The sequence below is a fragment of the Loxodonta africana genome, chromosome X (genome assembly GCF_030014295.1).
Source record: "Loxodonta africana isolate mLoxAfr1 chromosome X, mLoxAfr1.hap2, whole genome shotgun sequence".
NCBI classification, from domain to species: Eukaryota; Metazoa; Chordata; class Mammalia; order Proboscidea; family Elephantidae; genus Loxodonta; species Loxodonta africana.
The window spans coordinates 35,158,426-35,178,102 of NC_087369.1; the positions used below are offsets into that span (position 1 = coordinate 35,158,426).

The 19,677-nt window shown below is 38.5% G+C and overlaps 1 protein-coding gene across 5 annotated transcripts in view; it reads right to left on the reverse strand.

Moving 5' to 3' along the window:
- The window catches only part of DMD (dystrophin), a 1,889,362-nt gene that overhangs the window by 133,890 nt on the left and 1,735,795 nt on the right, over window positions 1-19,677 (reverse strand). For all 5 annotated transcript variants that reach the window (XM_010599731.3, XM_003420180.4, XM_023539127.2 and 2 more), the window contains one exon: window positions 14,833-14,894. In XM_010599731.3, the coding sequence (XP_010598033.2) occupies window positions 14,833-14,894 (62 nt within the window). The remainder of the gene's footprint in view (window positions 1-14,832; window positions 14,895-19,677) is intronic.

A 19,677-nucleotide genomic window follows, 5' to 3' on the forward strand; every position in this document is an offset into this window, starting at 1 on the left:
GTCAATTTTATTCACCTAAGAAGACAGTAAGGTCTTTTGTGAAACTGACATATGATATTTTATAATCTATACATAACAGGTAGAAAGATAAAGATACTAACCAAAAGGTTGGCAGTTTGAATCCACCAGCAACTCCTTGGAAACCCTATGTGACAGTTCTACTCTGTCTTATAGGGTCGCTATGAGTTGGAATTGACTCAATGGCAACGGGTTTTGGTTTTTTTTTGTTGTTGTTGTTCATAACTTAATACCTCCCCCTCAAAAAAAAAAAAACCTGTTGCCGTTGAGTCGATTCTGACTCATAGTGACCCTACAGGATAGAGTAGAACTGCCCCATAGGATTTCCAAGGCTGTGATCTTTACAGAAACAGACTGCCACATCTTTCTCCTGCGGAGCAGCTAGTGAGTTTGAACCACTGGCCTTTTGGTTAGCATCCAAGTGCTTAACCACTGCGCAACCAGGGCTCCTTCATAACTTAATAGCCCTTTATTGAGAGAACTACTGCAGTTTAGAGCTCTGCATACTTTAAAAATGTGAAGAAACTGAACTTGGTATAGGGAATAAGGAAATCTAATTTAGTAGTGATAACAGGTCCGCTGAGGATGGATGAAAGGGGTAGGCTTGTTTAGCTCAGAGAACAGCAAGCTAAGGCATAATTCAAAAACTGTATATATGGTATCTAGAGTCTCTCATCACTAGGAGTCCCTCAACACAATAAAAAAAAGAAGCTTGCATTATATCAGAAAAGTTTGGAAGAGTTTTGTCTGATTAAATTGGTTTGCTTTTCTATTACTTATAAAAGAGGAAAAATGCCCAATAAACATCTAAAAATATTTTCATGGTCACTAGTAATCAAAGACATGCAAATAACAACAATGAGGTGTTTTCCCTCATTAATTTTTACTGTAGCAAAAGTATAAATAATGCTTTTCCCCCCTCCTTTATAGTAGTGGAAACCTTGGTGGTGTAGTGGTTAAGGGCTACGGCTGCTAACCAAAAGGTCAGCAGTTCGAATCCACCAGGTGCTCCTTGGAAACCCTATACGGCAGTTGTACTCTGTCCTATAGGGTTGCTATGAGTCAGAATTGACTTGACGGCAATGGGTTTGGTTTTGGTTTTATTATAGTAGCAAAAGTTAAAATAGCACTCCATGCTGGAAAAGAGCATGGTTAGATGGACACCTTCATATGTTAGGAGTGTAAATGGGTACAATGTTTGGAGAGAGCTTCAGGCAATATATACCACGAAGCTTAAAAACGTTGATACCCTTTGACTCCATAATTACACGTCTATGAATCAAATATGCAACAACTTTATCCACAAAGATGTTCCTCACAGTCATACTTAGAGCAGAGAAAGAATTAGAAACAACTGTGGAAATAATTACTAGTTCAATATTGTTTATCTGAGACTTGGCTAGAAAGTGTTAAATGAAGCAAGAGGCTACAAGTCTTAATTGACAGTGTAATGAAGAACCTTGAAAAGAATAGGATAACTGTGCACACAGGTGTTTTGAGAAGATAAGGCACTCTGGTAGTCATTCTATATTTCCAGATGATAAAGGTAAGTGAACACTTGCATATAAGTTATTTTTATGAAATGTAAAACTTACAGAAACTCATCATAAAGTTGAGTTTCTGTCTAAAGTGGTTTGCTATGAAGGAAAAAGATTTCCCTGCAATATTGAAGGTTTCCAAGGATAATAAAAACCCGTTGCCATCAAGCCGATTCTGACTCATAGGAAGGAACCCTAAAGGACAGAGTAGAACTGCCCCATAGGGTTTCCAAGAAGCGCCTCTTGGATTCAAACTGCTGACCTTTTGGTTAGCAGCCATAGCTCTTAACCACTATATCACCAGAGTTTCCTTTCCAAGGACAGTTGACTTATAACCTTGAGACCATAAATACTTGGTAAAAGAAATTTTATTCATTAAAATATTGTGGTAGAAAACTGTGTTTGTTCACTTAAAAACTATATTTGCCATTGGATAAATTTTATTTATTTACTTTCTGATAATTGACTTTCCATTTTTGACTACATTGACTTATTCTATAAAATCACTAATATACAAGTAGCTTGTTGCACAGAAGCCATCATAACCCTTAACTCGGCTTGCTTTTCAGAAGCCTGTTTGTAATGCACCCCATAATCTTATAGATTCACTTCCACAATTTCAGCATGAATTTGAGTTTTCCTTCTCATAAACCAAATGTTCAAAAATTGGGATTTTTTTTAAAAAGGTACCTCAATAAAATGCAACTTGGGAAAAATAACCTCCCTGAAAAACTTTTAGGAATATTAGAAAATTTACGATGCTTAGCGAATAAAGTGAGATACAACAGCAAAAACACGTTAACTTCAAGCAACTACATAAAAAAAAGACATAGGAAAAGACTGGAAGCAATTCTCTAAACTGTAAATAGTGGTTATTTCTGGGTGCTGAGATTTGAGATTTTTATTTTCTTGTTTCTACTTAACTGCGTTTTCCAAAATTTCTAGAATGAACCTATGTCCATTCAAAATGTTCACAAAAAATATGATCATCAAAAATTCCTGTGCTTTGAATGAGTCTTAGTTTCCTTAATATTTTTAGCCTGTTGCCCTAACGTTTAGGATTTACCATGCTTGGCACACTTGTAAATGTTTACTGAGCCAATGAACCAATGAAGCTATCAGCACATCCTATTGTGTTCAGTGTTTCCTTTTCTTGTTATTTAAATTTCAAGTCCATGTTGACACTTTAAGGGTCTTATCTCTCCTCGATTATCCATCAGTTATTCCTTTTAGGACAAAACTAAGTCCAAACTAGCAGTTCACATGGTTTTGCTCTCTAAGATATCAAATTGCTAATAAAATCTACAATTTAATTGATAGTCTCCGCCCCCCTTTTTTTTTTTTTTTAATATGAGGCTTTATCTTCTACTTTCTGGAGAGAACTCTCTTTCACCAGAGAATTCCATCTTGCCAGTTTAATAATGTGCCTTAGGAAAATCTCATCCGTATCTTTCCATTTTCTTGAGTGGTATATTGTCTTCCTCCCCAACAAAATCAATCTCCCCTGCTCTACTGTGCTTCATTCAATGAACTTTTATTTATTCAGAGGCTACCATGAGCCAGGCACTGGTGACAAAGTGTGGAAGGTAGTTCCTACTTTAAAGGAGTTCATTATTTAGTCTTGAGAAACTTGAGCATAAACAGCTATATACAATGTAAGTACTATAATCAAATGCATGGAAGCTTATCCTTACTGGTTGGATTTCAGTGCAGATACCTTTTTTATTGCTACCTCTGCGTTCCTTTTTTAGGTCAGTTTCCTTTGAACAAAGTATGCCTTCTAGTGCCTTATCTAGTTTCACTTTAGAAATCCTATGAAAGCTTAGTAGTTTTTTGTGTTCCTCATTCCCTGTATATTGGCAAAGACGGTTGGTTACATCACCATCCATCAGGTTTCCTTTACTTCAGTCATTTACTTATTGTCTCTCAGATTTTTCCCTGCTCTGCTCTTGATCAAGAGAACAGCATTTCCCTGCTCCCTTACCAACTGACTACCAGGTATGTTTGGCAGTGCGAGTCACTGGCAGAAGACTAATGAGCAGGAAGAGGGGAGAAGCCTATTTGTCCCTTTCTCACTCTGCCTCCAGCAAATGCTCTGGAGCTCCTACCAATGAGCTCCCTTAGTGGTCCCAACTGGCCACTTGTTCTAGCTCCAGCCAGATGGCCCCTGGCTTCTGGGGCTCTGGTGACACTACATCTTGCCATTGTCCCTTCATCCCTAGTTGTCTCAGACACTTCCTGCTTTTTGTTTGGCTTTTTAGTTCTTCCATCACTGAGTAACCAGTTTCATGCATTAAATTCTCTCTGCTTGAAATAACTAGGAACTCATTGCCGTCGAGTTGATTCCGACTCATAGCAGCCCTATAGGACAGAGTAGAACTGCCCCCATAGAGTTTCCAAGGGGTGCCTGGTGGATTCAAACTGCTGGTCTTTTGGTTAGCAGCTCTAGCTCTTAACCACCAGGGTTTCTGAAAGTAACTAGAGTGGTTTCTATTTCCTGACTGGATCCCTGATTGACACGTCTTCCAAGTCAAAAACCTTGGAATCTAAAACCCTCAACATGACATATAAAGCTTCTCAGGGTTCCATTTCTGCTTACCTTTCTATCTACTCCCCTACTCCCTCCCCTACCATTACAGTACCACTACCATTTACTAGGTGCTGACCATGTGTCAAGGAGCTCTGGTAGCACAGTGGTTAAAGCACTTGGCTGCTAACTGAAAGGTCAGCCATTGGAATCCACCAGCCATTCCACAGCAGAAAGATGTGGCAGTCTGCTTCTGTAAAAGATTTCAGTCTTGGAAACCCTATGGGGGCAGTTCTACTCTGTTTTACAGGGTCACTATAAGTAGGAATCAACTTGATGGCAATGGGTTTGGGTTGGGTTTTTTAAACTATGCATCAGGCATTTTTCTAAACACATCACATTATTTTACAGGCTTTTTTTCATTCTTTTTACTTGTGCATCTTTGGGTTCGTGTCTCTACCTGTTTTTGACACATACTTGATTTTGTAGTTTATTTAAACTTTTAGAGCCTTAAAGATAGATAGGAAGAAAGATAAAAGATTACACACATATATGTGTGTTAAAAAGTCATTTTCATTCACAGTTAAAGGCTGTGGAGTGTGTTGTTCTCTATTATGAAAGATATATTATTTTAAAATTGGGGGAAGGGTGAAGAACACAGTAGAAAATTTATTACTCTAACTTGCATTTCAAATATAAGTGTGTACTTGCCTGAAGTTAGGATAAGTTGTGATCAGATTATCCTTGGTACCTTGGTTAAGAAGTAAAATACTTTAGAAAAATTAAGGGGCTCCTTGAGTGCCAGACTCAAAGATCTGAACACAAGATGTCCCTCACTACCTGGAGTCTTTGCATCTCAACTCAGAAACCCAATACATTTTGGATCAGAAGGGACACTGGTGTAAGATAAAACCTAAAACCAAACGTGTTGTTGTCAAGTCGATTCTGACTCATAGCGACCCTATAGGACAGAGTAGAACTGTCCCAGAGTTTCCAATCAGCGCCCGGTGGATTTGAACTGCTAACCTTTTGGTAAACAGCGGTAGCACTTAACCACTACATCACCAGGGTTTCCAGTACAGGATAGTAACACTGATAATAGCAAATTATGTATCATCATCATCATCATTGTTATTAATACAATTATAATTTTTTGACAGTTACTATGTCAGACATTGGTATTTGCTATTTTACATATATCATCTCTATATATGTATTTTTATATTTTAACTCTACATATCTCATAAAACTCCCCAAGGCAAGTATCATAATTACCTAATAAATCAAGAAATTGAGGTTCAAAATTATTATTGATAGAGCCAGAATTCATTTCTCTAGCCTCAAAGTCAATGAACTGTTTTGCTGCTACATCACACTGCACCGAAATTTAAATTCAAAAAGGGACAATAGTGAAGTCTCAGTGTAATTAATTAGCCCCCCACTGAATTCATCACACACATACTACATTTTATACTCTGGGGGGAAAAAAACCCTTGTATTTGAAAAATGTCACAGACTATACATTATATTTAATCATGGGGAGTGGAGGAGGCATTAAACCTGGCCCTTTCCTGTAATCTGGTAATTGTGAAGGAGGACTGCAAGATGGGAAAGAAGATTCTTCTTTGCTTGGATTTGACTCAACTGGCAAAATATAAAATCCCATAAATAACACTTTTCAAGAGATCTTGTTTGATGCCAGTTGAGCTCCCCCAACCGAGATCGCGTGATTTAATTTTACACTTATACTTTGCAAAATTAAGTGCTCTAGAACAGTGCTACTCAAAGTATGGTCCTTGACAAGTAGAGAAATTGGGAGTGTGTTTAGCAACTTTTATAGCAACTTGACATTGCAATAACATCCAAATGCCTGACCAGTGGATTCTTCTCACTGAACAGGGTACAGGCCAGTTCAAGTGTTGATGAACTTGCCCAGTGAGTTATATGTGGCGTGACTACCTAGAAGTCTCCAATGTACTTACGCTGAAAAAAAGAAAAGAAATTGCCCTTCACCAGTTTGAGGAGCACTGCTATATAAAAGTGACAGCCTCTTCACAGGACAAGAAAGCAAAATATAAAACTAATCATTTTCCTACCATAATTAATACTTGATAAAAATGTATACATATGCATGGAGATATAGAAATGTGTGCAGGCACACACACACTCATATAACACATTTGTCCAATTACATGAGCTACAAGTTTGGAGGGGGCACAGGGACTTCCCTGGAGTTATGCAAGGGATCAATCAAGACTTATGGAATGGCAAATTCTGAAACATTCTCACAGACTATCACCAATTCAATCACCTAATGATTCATTCACTATGTCAGAAGAGAACCTTTCCAAATTTTTTTTAGGTCATTTTATTACTACTGGAGAGGGTATGCACTTTAAAAACTCACTATTTAATGGGAGTGTTCTGTTTTGAATCTCTTTCCAGGAAAATTGCAGCTCGCAAGAGACATACAGAGGTAGTCAGACTTGTGTGCTTCAAAAATAAATATTGGAAATGCAGCAGACACAATTTTAGATGCCTTTACTCCATGTGCAGAAATTGCCTTCTGCAGACCCAGCTACACAAAATTGTACACATCTAGCACTTTTCTCACAGATGCAGGTATAACCTTAATATTCCTCTTATTGAGATCAAATAAACTACAATTTGGCAGCTCTTTTAAATTGTATACCAGTTAAAGTCTGAAAGGCAATCCTTTCTGGGTTTCCTCCTGAATTAAGCTTTGGGAGATGCAATTCAGAAGCATCTATTTATTTATGTGCTTAATTAGAAATCTTTAAATCAGGTTACTCGAACAAGAAAACCATTATAAAAGAACACTCCATTAAAATGCCCCAAATTTTCATTTAAAATTACATTTCTATTTTACACACGGGGAAAATCGATTGAGCCTAACCAAAGTTAAAAGAACAGAATTTTTTTTTTAATAAACAGCATAGTAGAAGTAAAAGAACATTTATAACAGCCTGATGTCTTATGTCCCCTAATTTGCGAATCTGAGTAAATCTTCAGTGCTAACTTTGTCAGCTAGGGAATAAAGAACGTCATTTTGAATTCCATACCTTAATTACACTGGTAAAGCAATTTTATAAATCATCCTAGGAATAATGGACATTCCTTTGAGAACAGTGAACTGTTCTCAAATGGCCTGACAGGAACCATTCCCGAAGCCAACCCTTCGGGCGTGGATTGGACTGGACAATGGGTTGGAGAGGAATGCTGGTGAGGAGTGAGCTTCTTGGATCAGGTGGACACTTGAGACTATGTTGTCATTTCCTGCCTGAAGGGGAGATGAGAGGGTGGAGGGGGTTAGAAGCTGGTGAAAGGGACACGAAAAGAGAGAGTGGAGGGAGAGAGCGGGCTGTCTCGTTAGGGGGAGAGTAATTGGGAGTGTGTAGCAAGGTGTATATGGGTTTTTGTGTGAGAGACTGCCTTGATTTGTAAACTTTCACTTACAGCACAATAAAAATTATTTTAAAAAAAGTGTGTTCTGCACGTGGTTCCTTATCTTCTGCCCATATGTCAGTATGAATAAGTCAAATCAACTCTTGAGCCTCAGCCTGCTCAAGTCTAAATGGAAAGAAACAGCCACCACATTCACCAATATGGTAGCATGATTTTACAAATCAAAGCCAGGGAGTATATTCAAGTGGATGACAAGACAGAAGATTTGAAACTAAAATTGATAGAAAATTCAAGTCACGTGCCAGCTCTGCACCCGTTCTAAAGCTATATAAGGATTAAACAAGGTTATTTCTCTTTGCTCACTGTAAAGTGCTATGCAAATGAAAGTACAATTATTATAAATGTGATTATCCTATTATTCATATCTTCCAGCTGATGGTAACAAAGGGAAATTGAGGGATTGGCAGACGGCATTCACACAACCAAGCCTTACTCTAGCCTGGAGTTAAAATAAAACCAGACTTTTAGAGATGGAAGATCACTGGCCAAGCTGAGATTTTATTTAAATATATATATGTTAATATATATTAACATATATATTGAACATATAGATACACAGATTCAGAAAACTAAGATCAAGAGAAACCAAGGGATTAGCCCAAGGTTACACCCAAGCTGGGATCTCAATTTAGACATCCTTTCCGGTACAAGGCACTATGGTAGCAGAACATTGAAAAGCAGAGGTTTTAACACTTAGCAATATTTAAGGAACTAGAGGCAAGAGCCAAGGAAAGGAATATGCTAAATATCGAGTAGCTTAGGAGAGAACGGTTTAGTTTACAAAATATGCTGAGAGAAGCATTAGGGCGAGCTCCTAATGCAAAAGGAATTCATAAAGAGTCATTCGGCATCCTGCAGTTTCTAATCATAGAGCATAGTCAGGAGGGAATACTAAATGGAATGTAGAAGGCCTATTGAAAGAGGAAGAAGGAGCAAACATCTATGATATTCCTTCCTCTTGGGCAAAAAGAGGTACAAGGATTTGTATGGCCCTGTTCCTAACTCTTTTTTGGACAGCTGCAATTACTTGTTAATAATTATAGTCAGGTGTCTTGAAGAGGTTCTTGGCCTCCTTAACTAGGGATTGCTGAAGAATCACACCAGCATTAGACCCATTGGACCCTAAAACTAAGCTCTCATTTTAACATTCTGAAGCTCTTGGTAAGCAACAAATGCGACGCTTAAGGCAGTATGCTGATGGACTACCTCCAAATGACAAGGTTTTTTGAGGCCACTTTTCCTAAGAATTCCTAAAACTTTCCTAAGTGAATTTTTGAAAAATATGGGAGTTTTTGCATCTTCTGGAAGAGCTTCATGCTGGACAGTGGTTTCCAAAACTTGGGTAAAGGCTAAGAGGGACTAGATCTTTCTGAAGAATGCCATAACTGCAGGAAAGAAGGAAAACCAATACCCTCAGAGGAAAAAAAAAACTCGGAGTTAAAGGGGCTTCACTGAAGGAAAAGGAAATTGGAATAAGTCAGAACCTAGAGTACACCTAGATTTTAGTAAACGGTTTGAAATAAAGTCAGTTAACCTTCTGAAGCTTAGTGACTCTCTCTCCACATTCATTATCCTAGTTTTACTATGTGCTTCCTTTGCAAACTAGTGTTCCTGCTTTGTATTGAGGATATTATTCGCATATTTTACTGTATTTATAGTTAATGTACGCCCAGTAAGACAAAGAAATACCTTTTAAAAGTATTTTTAAGCAGTACATATTATATGTGTGCTTGGGAGGTGGATTAAATGTTTACTTAAGAATTTCAATGAGGAACTTACGGGCCTAGATGTAAATTGTGAGAAAATGACAGGCTTTTAATCATATAATGGTACTTCACATAAATCAATATTAGATCAGTGTTTCAAAATAAATTCCAGAGCACACTACTATTGGTAAATTTAACATCTACTGATCTTGCAAATGCCTTCTGGAGCCTTAAAGAGCTTTAGGTTTTAAATCACCAAGATAAGCTACTGGAGCCAACAGTCTCTCATAACCAGTTGCTTTCCAGTCGATTCTGACTCATGGCGACCCATGTGTTTCAGAGTAGAACTGTGCTCCATAGAGTTTTCAATGGCTGATTTTTTGGAACTAGATCACCAAGTCTTTCTTCCAAGGTGCCTCTGGGTGGACTGAATTTCCAAATTTTCAGTTAGCAACTGGGAGCATTAACTATTTGCACCACCCTGGGACTCCAAATACGCTAAAAGAAACCTGAAACTCATCTCATGAATCCAGTATATTATTACTTCTAAGAAACAATGAAGAACATGTCCTCTCAATAATCAATGGATGGCCCGGAGGAATCTTGTGGAAAATATCTCAAGAGCCTCTGTATTTGATCACAGCCTGCCTCCCTCTGCCTATAAGACACTGACGGGTGGCATGATATTTTTCCTATTGTTTCTTTTCCCAGAACGTTCATTTTTAAAAAATAGGAATGATTAAAATTTTAGAAATCCATCTGTCTGCAGAGTCAGCCAAAAGGTAGCTGTTGAAAAATGATTACAGCAATTTTCAAAACAACCTGTCCCACCCTCAGCCTAAAGTAAGAGAGAAAACAAACCAAATTCTTAGACACTATTTTGTCAAACGGAAAACCCTGGTGGCATAGTGGTTAAGAGTTCGGCTGTAAACCAAAAGGTCGGCAATTGGAATCTACCAGGTGCTCTTTGGAAACCCTATGGGGCAGTTCTGCTCTGTCCTATAGGGTCATTAGGAGTTGGAAATCTACTCAATGGCAACAGGTTTTATCTTTGTCTTTAAAATGAGGGTGTTTGACAAAACCAAAACCAAACCCACTGCCATCGAGTCGATTCTAACTCCTAGCAACCCTATAGGACAGAGTAGAACTGCTCTATAGGGTTTCCACGGCCCTAATATTTATGGAAGCAGACTGCCATGTTATTCTCCCAAGGATGTGAACTGCCAACCTTTCAGATAGCAGCTGAGCACTTAACTACTGTGCCACCAGGGCTCCAAAGATAAAGATACTAGGGCCTAGAAGAAAATACTGTTGTTACGTGCCTTCAAGTCTTTTTCAACTCATAGTGACCCCATGTGTTACCAAGTAGAATTGCCCCCACAAGGTTTTCTTGGCTATAATCTACAGAAGCAAATCACCAGTTCTTTCTCCCGTGGAACCGCTGAGAGGGTTTGAATCGCTGGGTGAGTTTGTACTGCCAACCTTTCAGTTAGTAACCAAGCGCTTAACCCTTTGGTTTTATATCTCACTCACCGTCCCACATTAGGTGCAGTCATGGAAAAATGCTGAAAAGGAAACCATTTTCAAGTTGTTCTTATTGATTTCTTCCTTGTGAAAACTCAAGACAATGCTTTTGCCAAACCATTAATGTTGTCTAAAATAACTTTCTGCAGACCTTTCAATGGTCAAATTTCTAATGGCTATCATCATTGTATGCCCTTAAACAATTTCTCCGCTATCTTTTGTGTTTGTGTAGGAGCCTGAAAATTATTTTCCTTATAACTTAGAATTTTTTGAATGGGTGCATGACATACAGATAAGGGGAAACCACTAATATTTCTAACACTTGATGGGTTCATCTGAAATGATTTTTTTTTAATCAAAAAAGTTATATCTCCTCTATTACTCAAAATTTTTAAGTCTGCTTTTTTTGTGAATGGATGTACTTTACAGATTAAAATGTATGAGAAGATTCTCTTGGGTTTAAAGTTGTAGAAAAGTGTTTTTCAGATTGAAAAAAAAATAGTCTACAGTTCTATTACCCAGAGATGTCTGCACTTGAATGCTTTTGTGGGGGGCGGGAAGTAACATAGAATTGTGTTGAGAAGCCTGGTTGGGTATTTTGGTAAATTACAGAATGGGAACCTCCCCGGAAGTGAACATATTTAGGAATGTGTAACATTTTTACACATACTATGAATCACTGTAGCACCTACCATTGGGGTATAACTGGAGTGAGGGGTATGGGAAGACTAGGAGCATCTTGATATTTTGGACATGTCACTATAGACATGCAGGAGTGGGACCTAGGTGTGGTCTAAAACATTTTACAAGACCAGACCACAACACCATTTCTGCTTTCCAAAAACCCACTACCGTCAAGTCCTTTCCAACTCATAGCAACGCAAGAAGACAGAGTAGAACTGCCTCATATGGTTTCCAAAGCGTGGCTGGTGGATTCGAACTGCTGACCTTTTGGTTAGCAGCCCGGCTCTTAACCACTGTGCCACCAGGGCTCCATTTCTGCTTTAGACACTTTTAACAAATTGAGTGAAGTTGAAGGCTTCTAACCATTTCATCCAGCTCTTAATTAGCAACTAGGACCTAAAGGGATGCCTCCCTAGGGAAAAAAACAATAAACCAATAAGGAAAATTTAAAAAGAAATATAGGACTTGAAGCACTATAATTGTTTAGGGAGAGGGCAGTGACGGTACTTAAAGCTGGAGGTCTTCTTAGGAATGTAGACACATAACAAACCAAATCAATCATTCCACGTGTGCCAGGCCATAGTGAAAGTGTCTAGGAACTCACCAGACCATTTGCAGAAATTCTATGGCTTATTCAAAATACTTATTATTTTCATACCATTCGAGTTACTTTCCATCAATAGGTAAAAATGTCAATTCGTACGTTTTAGTACCAGGTACACAGTAACTTACTTGGACATATTTTACTGAGTTAATAAAATGAACAAGATAAAAGAAAGCTTGAGGCAAATCTCAATGTGGCCCCACATAGCTGTGCATCCCTGACAAATGGCCTCTCCAAACCTTTCTTGCTCCCCTGTGGGATGGGAATGTTGAAACCATACACCACACAGGTTGGTTGCTGACATGTCACATGTGCAGCACATACAACAGGCCCTCCATAAATGGAAGATGTTATTTGTTGAGTCACCACAGGGATAAAAGTTAGTCCAGGGACTGTTTTATTATAATATAAAAATACAGGAAATATTAGTCTTGAAAGCTGAAGTGCAAATTTCAACAGCTAGTTTATTTCCAAGATATTTGTTACTATGCTAACAAGAAACAGAATTTCAAATGGGGTTGGATTGGACCTCACATTTATGATGGCTATACTTTACTATACGTAAATTATAGCTCAATAAAGCTGATTTAATAAAAGAGAAAGTTTTGAATAAATGAGTTTCAAAATCCCCTTTAACTGTAAAATTCCATTATCTTCCAGAGTCGGGTGATTTGCCCAAGGTCACAAATAATGCCACGTTATCAACTGAGTTCACAATCACATCAGAACTACTGAGACATTTCTGAAATATGATGATAGAAAGTGTATTTAGTTCCCATTGAAAGTGTAAACACCTATTCATTGATAGTCCATAATTAGCTTTATTTCAACCGTGTTTGTGATTTCTCATTACAGAATAATTAAAAGTAAATTGGTAGAGAATACCATGCAATGAGATGGAAAAACGCCATGGTACATTACCTTTAGATGAAAAACTGCAGGTTATAAAACAGAATGGTCCAACTTCTATTAAAAAAATCTATGTGTAGAAAGAAATTTTGGGAGATACTTTTCACACCAATTTAGCTATTATTAAACAACTCTAAGGAGTGGCAAGAGGTGGCTTATGGATGATGTACCTCTTCTTTTTTGTTTGTCTATATTTGTAAACTTAAAAAAAATATGGACAACTATTAATTTCACAGTGACAGTTATTTAAAATAAATTAACAGTAAGTTAAAGTATTAAAACTAGAGATCACTGTGATTAGAGTGGGAAAAGTTACAAGTGCCTGAGCCTGTGTAATCTGGAAGCCCGCGAACAAATTTAAATTAGCTCTTCGATGACAGATTTCTGGTTTCTCTTGAAAAGTCAGAGGCTCTGAGAGCACTAAGCTAGGATGACCAGTTCACCCTGCACAGCCACTGCCCATTTCAGATGAAGTCTCCATTCTCTACTTCGTCAAAATCCCCGAATAAGCCTGTCCAACACACGTTTATGTTACCTGCCATGCTCCCCAGAACATTCACGTTTTCCACTGGTGGTCTAAACAGTCTAGCATTATAAGCCAAAAACAATCTGTAGGGGCTGAAAATGTAGTACTTAAAGATTAGCTGCTCTCAATTTATTTAAATTTTAAAAAGTGTGTTCATGTGCATGTGTGTGTACAGTAACAGACTGAAATGGCATGATATTATTCTAAATGTATTGGATATCTCCAGGTAGTAGAATTACTATAGGTGGGTTTTTTCATCTTTTTTATTTTATAGATTATCTATAAGGAACTTAATTAGTATTAGAAAAAAGTTGAGCAAAACAATTTTGGTCACCAGTATCTCCTACCCCATTCCTTAGTGTCTCTATAGCAGCAGTTCATTAATGAGAATAGAAAAGCAGTAATAGGCACACATGCACATAACGTGTATACATATACAGAATTTACGTGTATGCACCCTGATTTCCATGAATTTTGTTATGTAACTTTAAATCCAAGGAGATCACTGCATGTGTTCTAACCTATAAATACATCCATTCACAAAAACGCAGACTTAGAAATTTTTAGTAGTAGAGAAAACATGACTAGCTTTTTTGATAAAAAAAAAGAAAAGAAAATCAACTAGCCACAGTTTCAGAAAATTCACCGCATACTCTTCCTGATAGATCTAAAACAGCATAGAGTAGACTTTCACCAAGTGTTAAAAATATTGGTGGTTTCCCCTTATCTGCAGGCTGTGCACCTGTTCAAAAAATTCCAAGTTATGAGGAAAAAAATTCTTCAGCTCCCACACAAGCACAAAAGAAGCCATAATAGAGAAATCATTTAAACGTTCACAGTGATGACCTGACAGGCCGTAAGAATTGTGAGCATTGGAAAGACTGCCGAGAATTCCTCTACACAACATTTGTGGTTTGGCAAAAGTGTTGTCTTGGATTCACACGGAAGAAATCAATAAGAACAACTTGAAACAGTTTTCTTCCTTCTTGGGGAAAAATAATTGCAGTAAGTTGTACGTGCTTTTTTTTTTTTCCATCCTTCCAGGCAGCAAAGAAAAAACTACAAAGACCTTGAAGCTCACTCAGGTATACTGAATTTTCAGGAAATCAATAAAATTCTAGAAGTTATTATTAAAGAACCTCTGAAAAAAAAAAGCTGAGTGTCAATTTTAGATAGAAAGGTGTCATTGCTTTCACCCTTTAAACAAGCTAGTGATAAATTTAGGCAACAAATGGCTTATACGCTACAAACCACTTTATTCTAAAAGCCGCCTGTCATTTAACTTGGAAGAAACATGTCCATGTCCTTACCTAAAGACTGGTAGAGCTCTGTCATTTTGGGATGATCCCAGCAAGTTGTTTGGGTCTCGTGGCTAAAACACAAAATATAAAGAGAGACTTTAGAATTTAGAATGGGTAGTCAAGAAAAGAAAGAAAAAGCACGTTCTGCTTTTGAATTATTCGGCATCTTTACTTCAAAGGATTTCCATAGTCTAGTGAAGAATGTTTATCTTCCAAGCAGGGAAGGCAGTTATCTTCATTTTCAAAGGAAAAAAAGCAATGTGAACGTTATTTGGCTCCAGATGTAACCAGAATTTGTTTCTTTTTTGCACCCACAAATTGGTTGTGCTTTTGTTATAATAAAATGACCTTGTTATGTAATCATTAATCCAAAGTCAGGATTTCTTCGCCGGTCTAACGTGGAACACATAGAAAGGACACTGACAATTGATTTTTATTCAACTCTGTCAAAGAGATACTGGACATTAGTTTAATAAATAAGTCACCTCACTTCTCATTTGCTTTTACTGCTCCTGACACTTTCCTATTACACCTTCCTCTACATATCCAGATTTCCTACCATATCTGTCTTTCATTTCAGCTTAAGATATATTCATAGCCCAACTAACATACCTTACCTTTTCTTTTCCTATTACTTTTACAATATCTTTAGCTCAGTACACTATGCACCACTACACCTCTTCCTACATTTACTTGGGCCTGAATGAAGCATTCACAGTTCTCTTCCATTTCTTGAAGTTTAGCTAAGCGTGGTTGCCGGCTATCAGCTTCTGCAGCAAAAAGAACAAAACACTTTTGTTCCTCATTCAATTACATGAATAAACCCGGAGCGATAACTACATATACTTTTCCTTACTTTGGCCCATCCACATAAATCACCATAGCATCATATTCCCAGTTTTCAGGGCTCATATGACAGACTTTGATACAGTAAAACACAGCCTTGAATGGTATTTTTCTAGTACTCAAATGCAGAGCCTATTCGTAATCTTTTTGAGGGGGAGGGTGGGTGTGGAAGGAGGAGAAAGCGCTTACATCTGGGCACTTGAGGGGAACTAGAAACCTGAGAGGCCTCACACAGAAAGAGGACTTTGAGGAGGCCACCGTGTCAAGTAGCCTCAGCTTGACCTTTGGATTTTAGGGAAGGATTCTGGCTCCGTGTAGTTGTGAAACTGGGGGCAAGCTCAGCCCAGTATCTGCTCACCTGGGAGCATGTTAAAGGCTTAGTTGATACAGGTAAGTGCCAAGGAATCAATACGTGGTAATTTTTGTTATTATGTGGCTCCCCAAATACCATTCACCAAAGTCAAACCTTTCGTTAGTTGACTACAATTTAGATGTGGATCCATCTGTGGTTAGCCGAGCCTAAGACCCTTCCTAGAGAGAAAAACAACACTTAATATTTATTATCCCCTTTTTAAAAAGTAAAGCAGAAATGCTTAATGTGTTTTGAGACATACAATACAATCATAAATCTCACAAAAGTGTATGGAAATTACCCAAACTGTACAATTTCAAAGACTATCCCTGTGATATTTACCTTTCAGTGATTGATCAGTGAAGGCCACTGAAATAAATTTACAAGCAAATGTTCACTTGTGAAAGGCTGCTTCGGTCTCTTCCAAATACATTCATTTCTGTTGTCTTACTTTTCGGCAAAGGCAATTCCCATTTGAGGGGTGCAGTAGGGGCTTATCACATACCAGAGTGGTATCCAAGTCTTAAAAGGCAAGAAGAGAAGATATGGCCTTGCTTTCGGGGGGTTCAGGAAACCCCAGGACCAAGCTGGTTCATGATCTGGAGAAGGGGTGGGTGGGCCTGGTACTTTATATGCACAGCACAAGGAGGCTGCAGCTTGCAGCTTCATGGAAAAAGTGGTGCTTGTTGTTGTGCATTTTATTTATTTTTTTGCTCAGAAAGTGATTGTGTACCAATTTCGTACGCAAGTGCAGAACAAGGGAAGATTACCTTCTATTGAGACCGCCCTGTATTCAGGCCTCTGCCATTTCCAAAGGACATCCAGACGTGAGCGCTGGGAAGGGAGGAAGGGAAAAGAGGGGAAATGCGCACGTGTGTGCACCTGTACTGGTATAAACCCTCATTACGCACACTGGGTAATAATAAAGGTCTTGTCTCCAGGATATTTGGGAGGACTCTAGCACCTTCAACAGATCTGCAGAAAAATGTTTGTCTGAGCTGATAAAACCTGATCACGAAGAGACAGAGAGAACCACCCTGAAAAGCCACCATCTGTAATCGACTTCGAATTGGAGTAGCATGGGCAAGGAATAAACTTGTACCAAATGCAATTTCCACAAAGAAAGAGAAACATGCAGACAGATTAACAGGGGAACCCCACACAGAGGGAGTGAATGGGAGCTTTATGTAGTACCACCCTCCCCCTCCCAGATTTCCTGATTGTTGACCTACCTACATTTCCACCTTTTTTAAAGTAGTTATTTTGGAGTTCAAAATTATGAAAAGGGGTCTAGAAATTATCTTTAAATTTGTCGGTCCCTAGCTAAACTGAAACTGAAGATGGAAGAAATGCTAAGCCCTCACTTGTATCCCTCTTCTGTATGTTAAGACGCTAGCCTTTTACAGGTACTAATTTTCCCAATTACAGGTGACTCTAGGGGGCATGGGAAACCCTGGCGGCGTAGTGGTTAAGTGCTACGGCTGCTAACCAAGAGGTTAGCAGTTCAAATCCACCAGGCGCTCCTTGGAAACTCTATGGGGCAGTTCTACTCTGTCCTATAGGGTCGCTATGAGTCGGAATCGACTCGATGGCAGTGGGTTTGGTTTTGGTTTTCTGGGGGCATGAATAATATTGATAAAAGAACTTCTCAAACCTTTCTGAAAGCCTATCTTCTTTTACCTTCTTCCCGTTCAACACACAAACCTTTTATTTTTCATCAATGCAAAGTAACTAGAAAAACAGATTTCTATTTCACCTTTGTAGTCTTAGTTTCACTTCACCTACAATCGGTGCTCAGTGAGAGAACTAAGCACAAGTGGAAAGAAGAAAAGAAAAAATACTCTTTTAATCATTCAATGCTGAGAACGCCTGGCAACAGAGGTGAAGGGATGGCAAATTTTTGGGTAACTACATGACTAGCCAAATACTCGTATCACTGTACGTGGGTATTTTCTACCTGTAGGGAATCCAAAGCCCTCTTGGGACACATTTAAACCGCCCCCCCATAGAAAAGATACATAATTTGGACGGGCTGAAATGGTTAACACAAATTTGCACAACCCTTATCAATACTCTACCTTACAGAACAGTATTTTTTTGGTCTGTGATCAAGAGAAACTTCACAGCTGTGGTTCTTACTCTGAGCCTGTCTTCAAAAACAGTATGGAATTCTCAATGATTCTAGGAGAAGCAGCTCACGTTTACCTGGAATACACAGACAGTGTAAAAAAAAACCATGCTGTGTTGGGGAGGTGGGGGCGGAAGAGTGGGTGGTAGTGTTTTTGGTAATTGCCCCCTTTCTGCACCTCACTTCTCACATCAGAAACACACTCCCTACATACCACCACGTCCAACCAAAAAGGCAATTCTGAAACCTGTTCACACGTTAATGGGTACATCTTTGTTCAGTCTTTCTGTGAACAATTACGTTCAACGTAGATCACAATTCTGGATGTACACCGACACACAGACCAGCTTCATAAATCATCCTTAAAATGCTCTTTAAATCTTCTTAAAATGTTATTGATTTTGGTCCTGCTGATTCCAAAGCCTGGCAGCAGATATGCCTCTCTCAACAGTCTGCAAACTATGATTTCCCCTCTTTCTCTTCTTTGCACAAGCCACAATAATCTCTCTTTTCCCTTTTATTTGAAGCTGTGATAGTGAACCTGATGCAAATGAAAATATAAAGTCACTGGATGTGACAAGAGACCCCAGTAACACCTACTTGCCAATAACAAGAAATTAAAGCATTACTCTACTGAGCACGGGGCTGACCTAATTTCCTACCATACGACTTAAATTTTCTCTCACCTTCTTTAGTTTCAAGTAGTGTGCAAGGTTATTATAACTGCCTCAGAGCTGTTCCTGCTGTCAGTGCTGGAATAATCAGACTTATTGAATTGCTTTCTTAGTTTCTTAAAAACAAACATTAAACACTTATAAAAAGTAACAAATTTCTACTGCTCTTTCAGCGGAAATGGCAGTTGCCTAATTAAAATAAGATTTCTTCTGCCACTAGTGGTATTTGGTACTGAAAATATTCCGAACAGTTGCCTTTAAAAAAAAATATGTTTCCACCACTTTCCGGGGAGGATACTAACAGCTATGCAGTGAAATAAAAAGGTAGTAAGGTAGCGTTCTTTTGCGATTTGCAGAGGATTAGAGTTTAGCTTCATAGATAATCTGGAGCCCATTGATCCACACACACAAAATGATTTCCCTTTAATCTGGGGATCAGGCTCCTTTTCTAGAGGAACCTTGGCAATTGTATGCTGAATATTGGATTTGGCTTGCACTGCTGGAAGACTAGCAGGGTGGAGATGGGGAAATATATTTAAAAGTTTCTGCTACCGCGAGGAGGGGTCTGAGGGGGTGAGCGTCCATGTAAGGATCAGAAATCCTATTTCTAGTTCCCATTTCTTGTTCCCTGGGATATTTACCATTTTATTCTCTTTGGCTCAAGCCAGGACAAAGGTGATTGCCTCAGTGGCGGTTCCAGCTGTTACTTGTCCTCTGTTCTATTTGCTTTTCAAGGTTTAACTCTCACCCACCCCCAACTTTGGCCAAAGCAATTTCACTTCGGGGTCGTGTCCAATCCAAGATCAAACAATGATGACTGAAACCACTTTCACAGTGATCAAGGGTCAGAGACC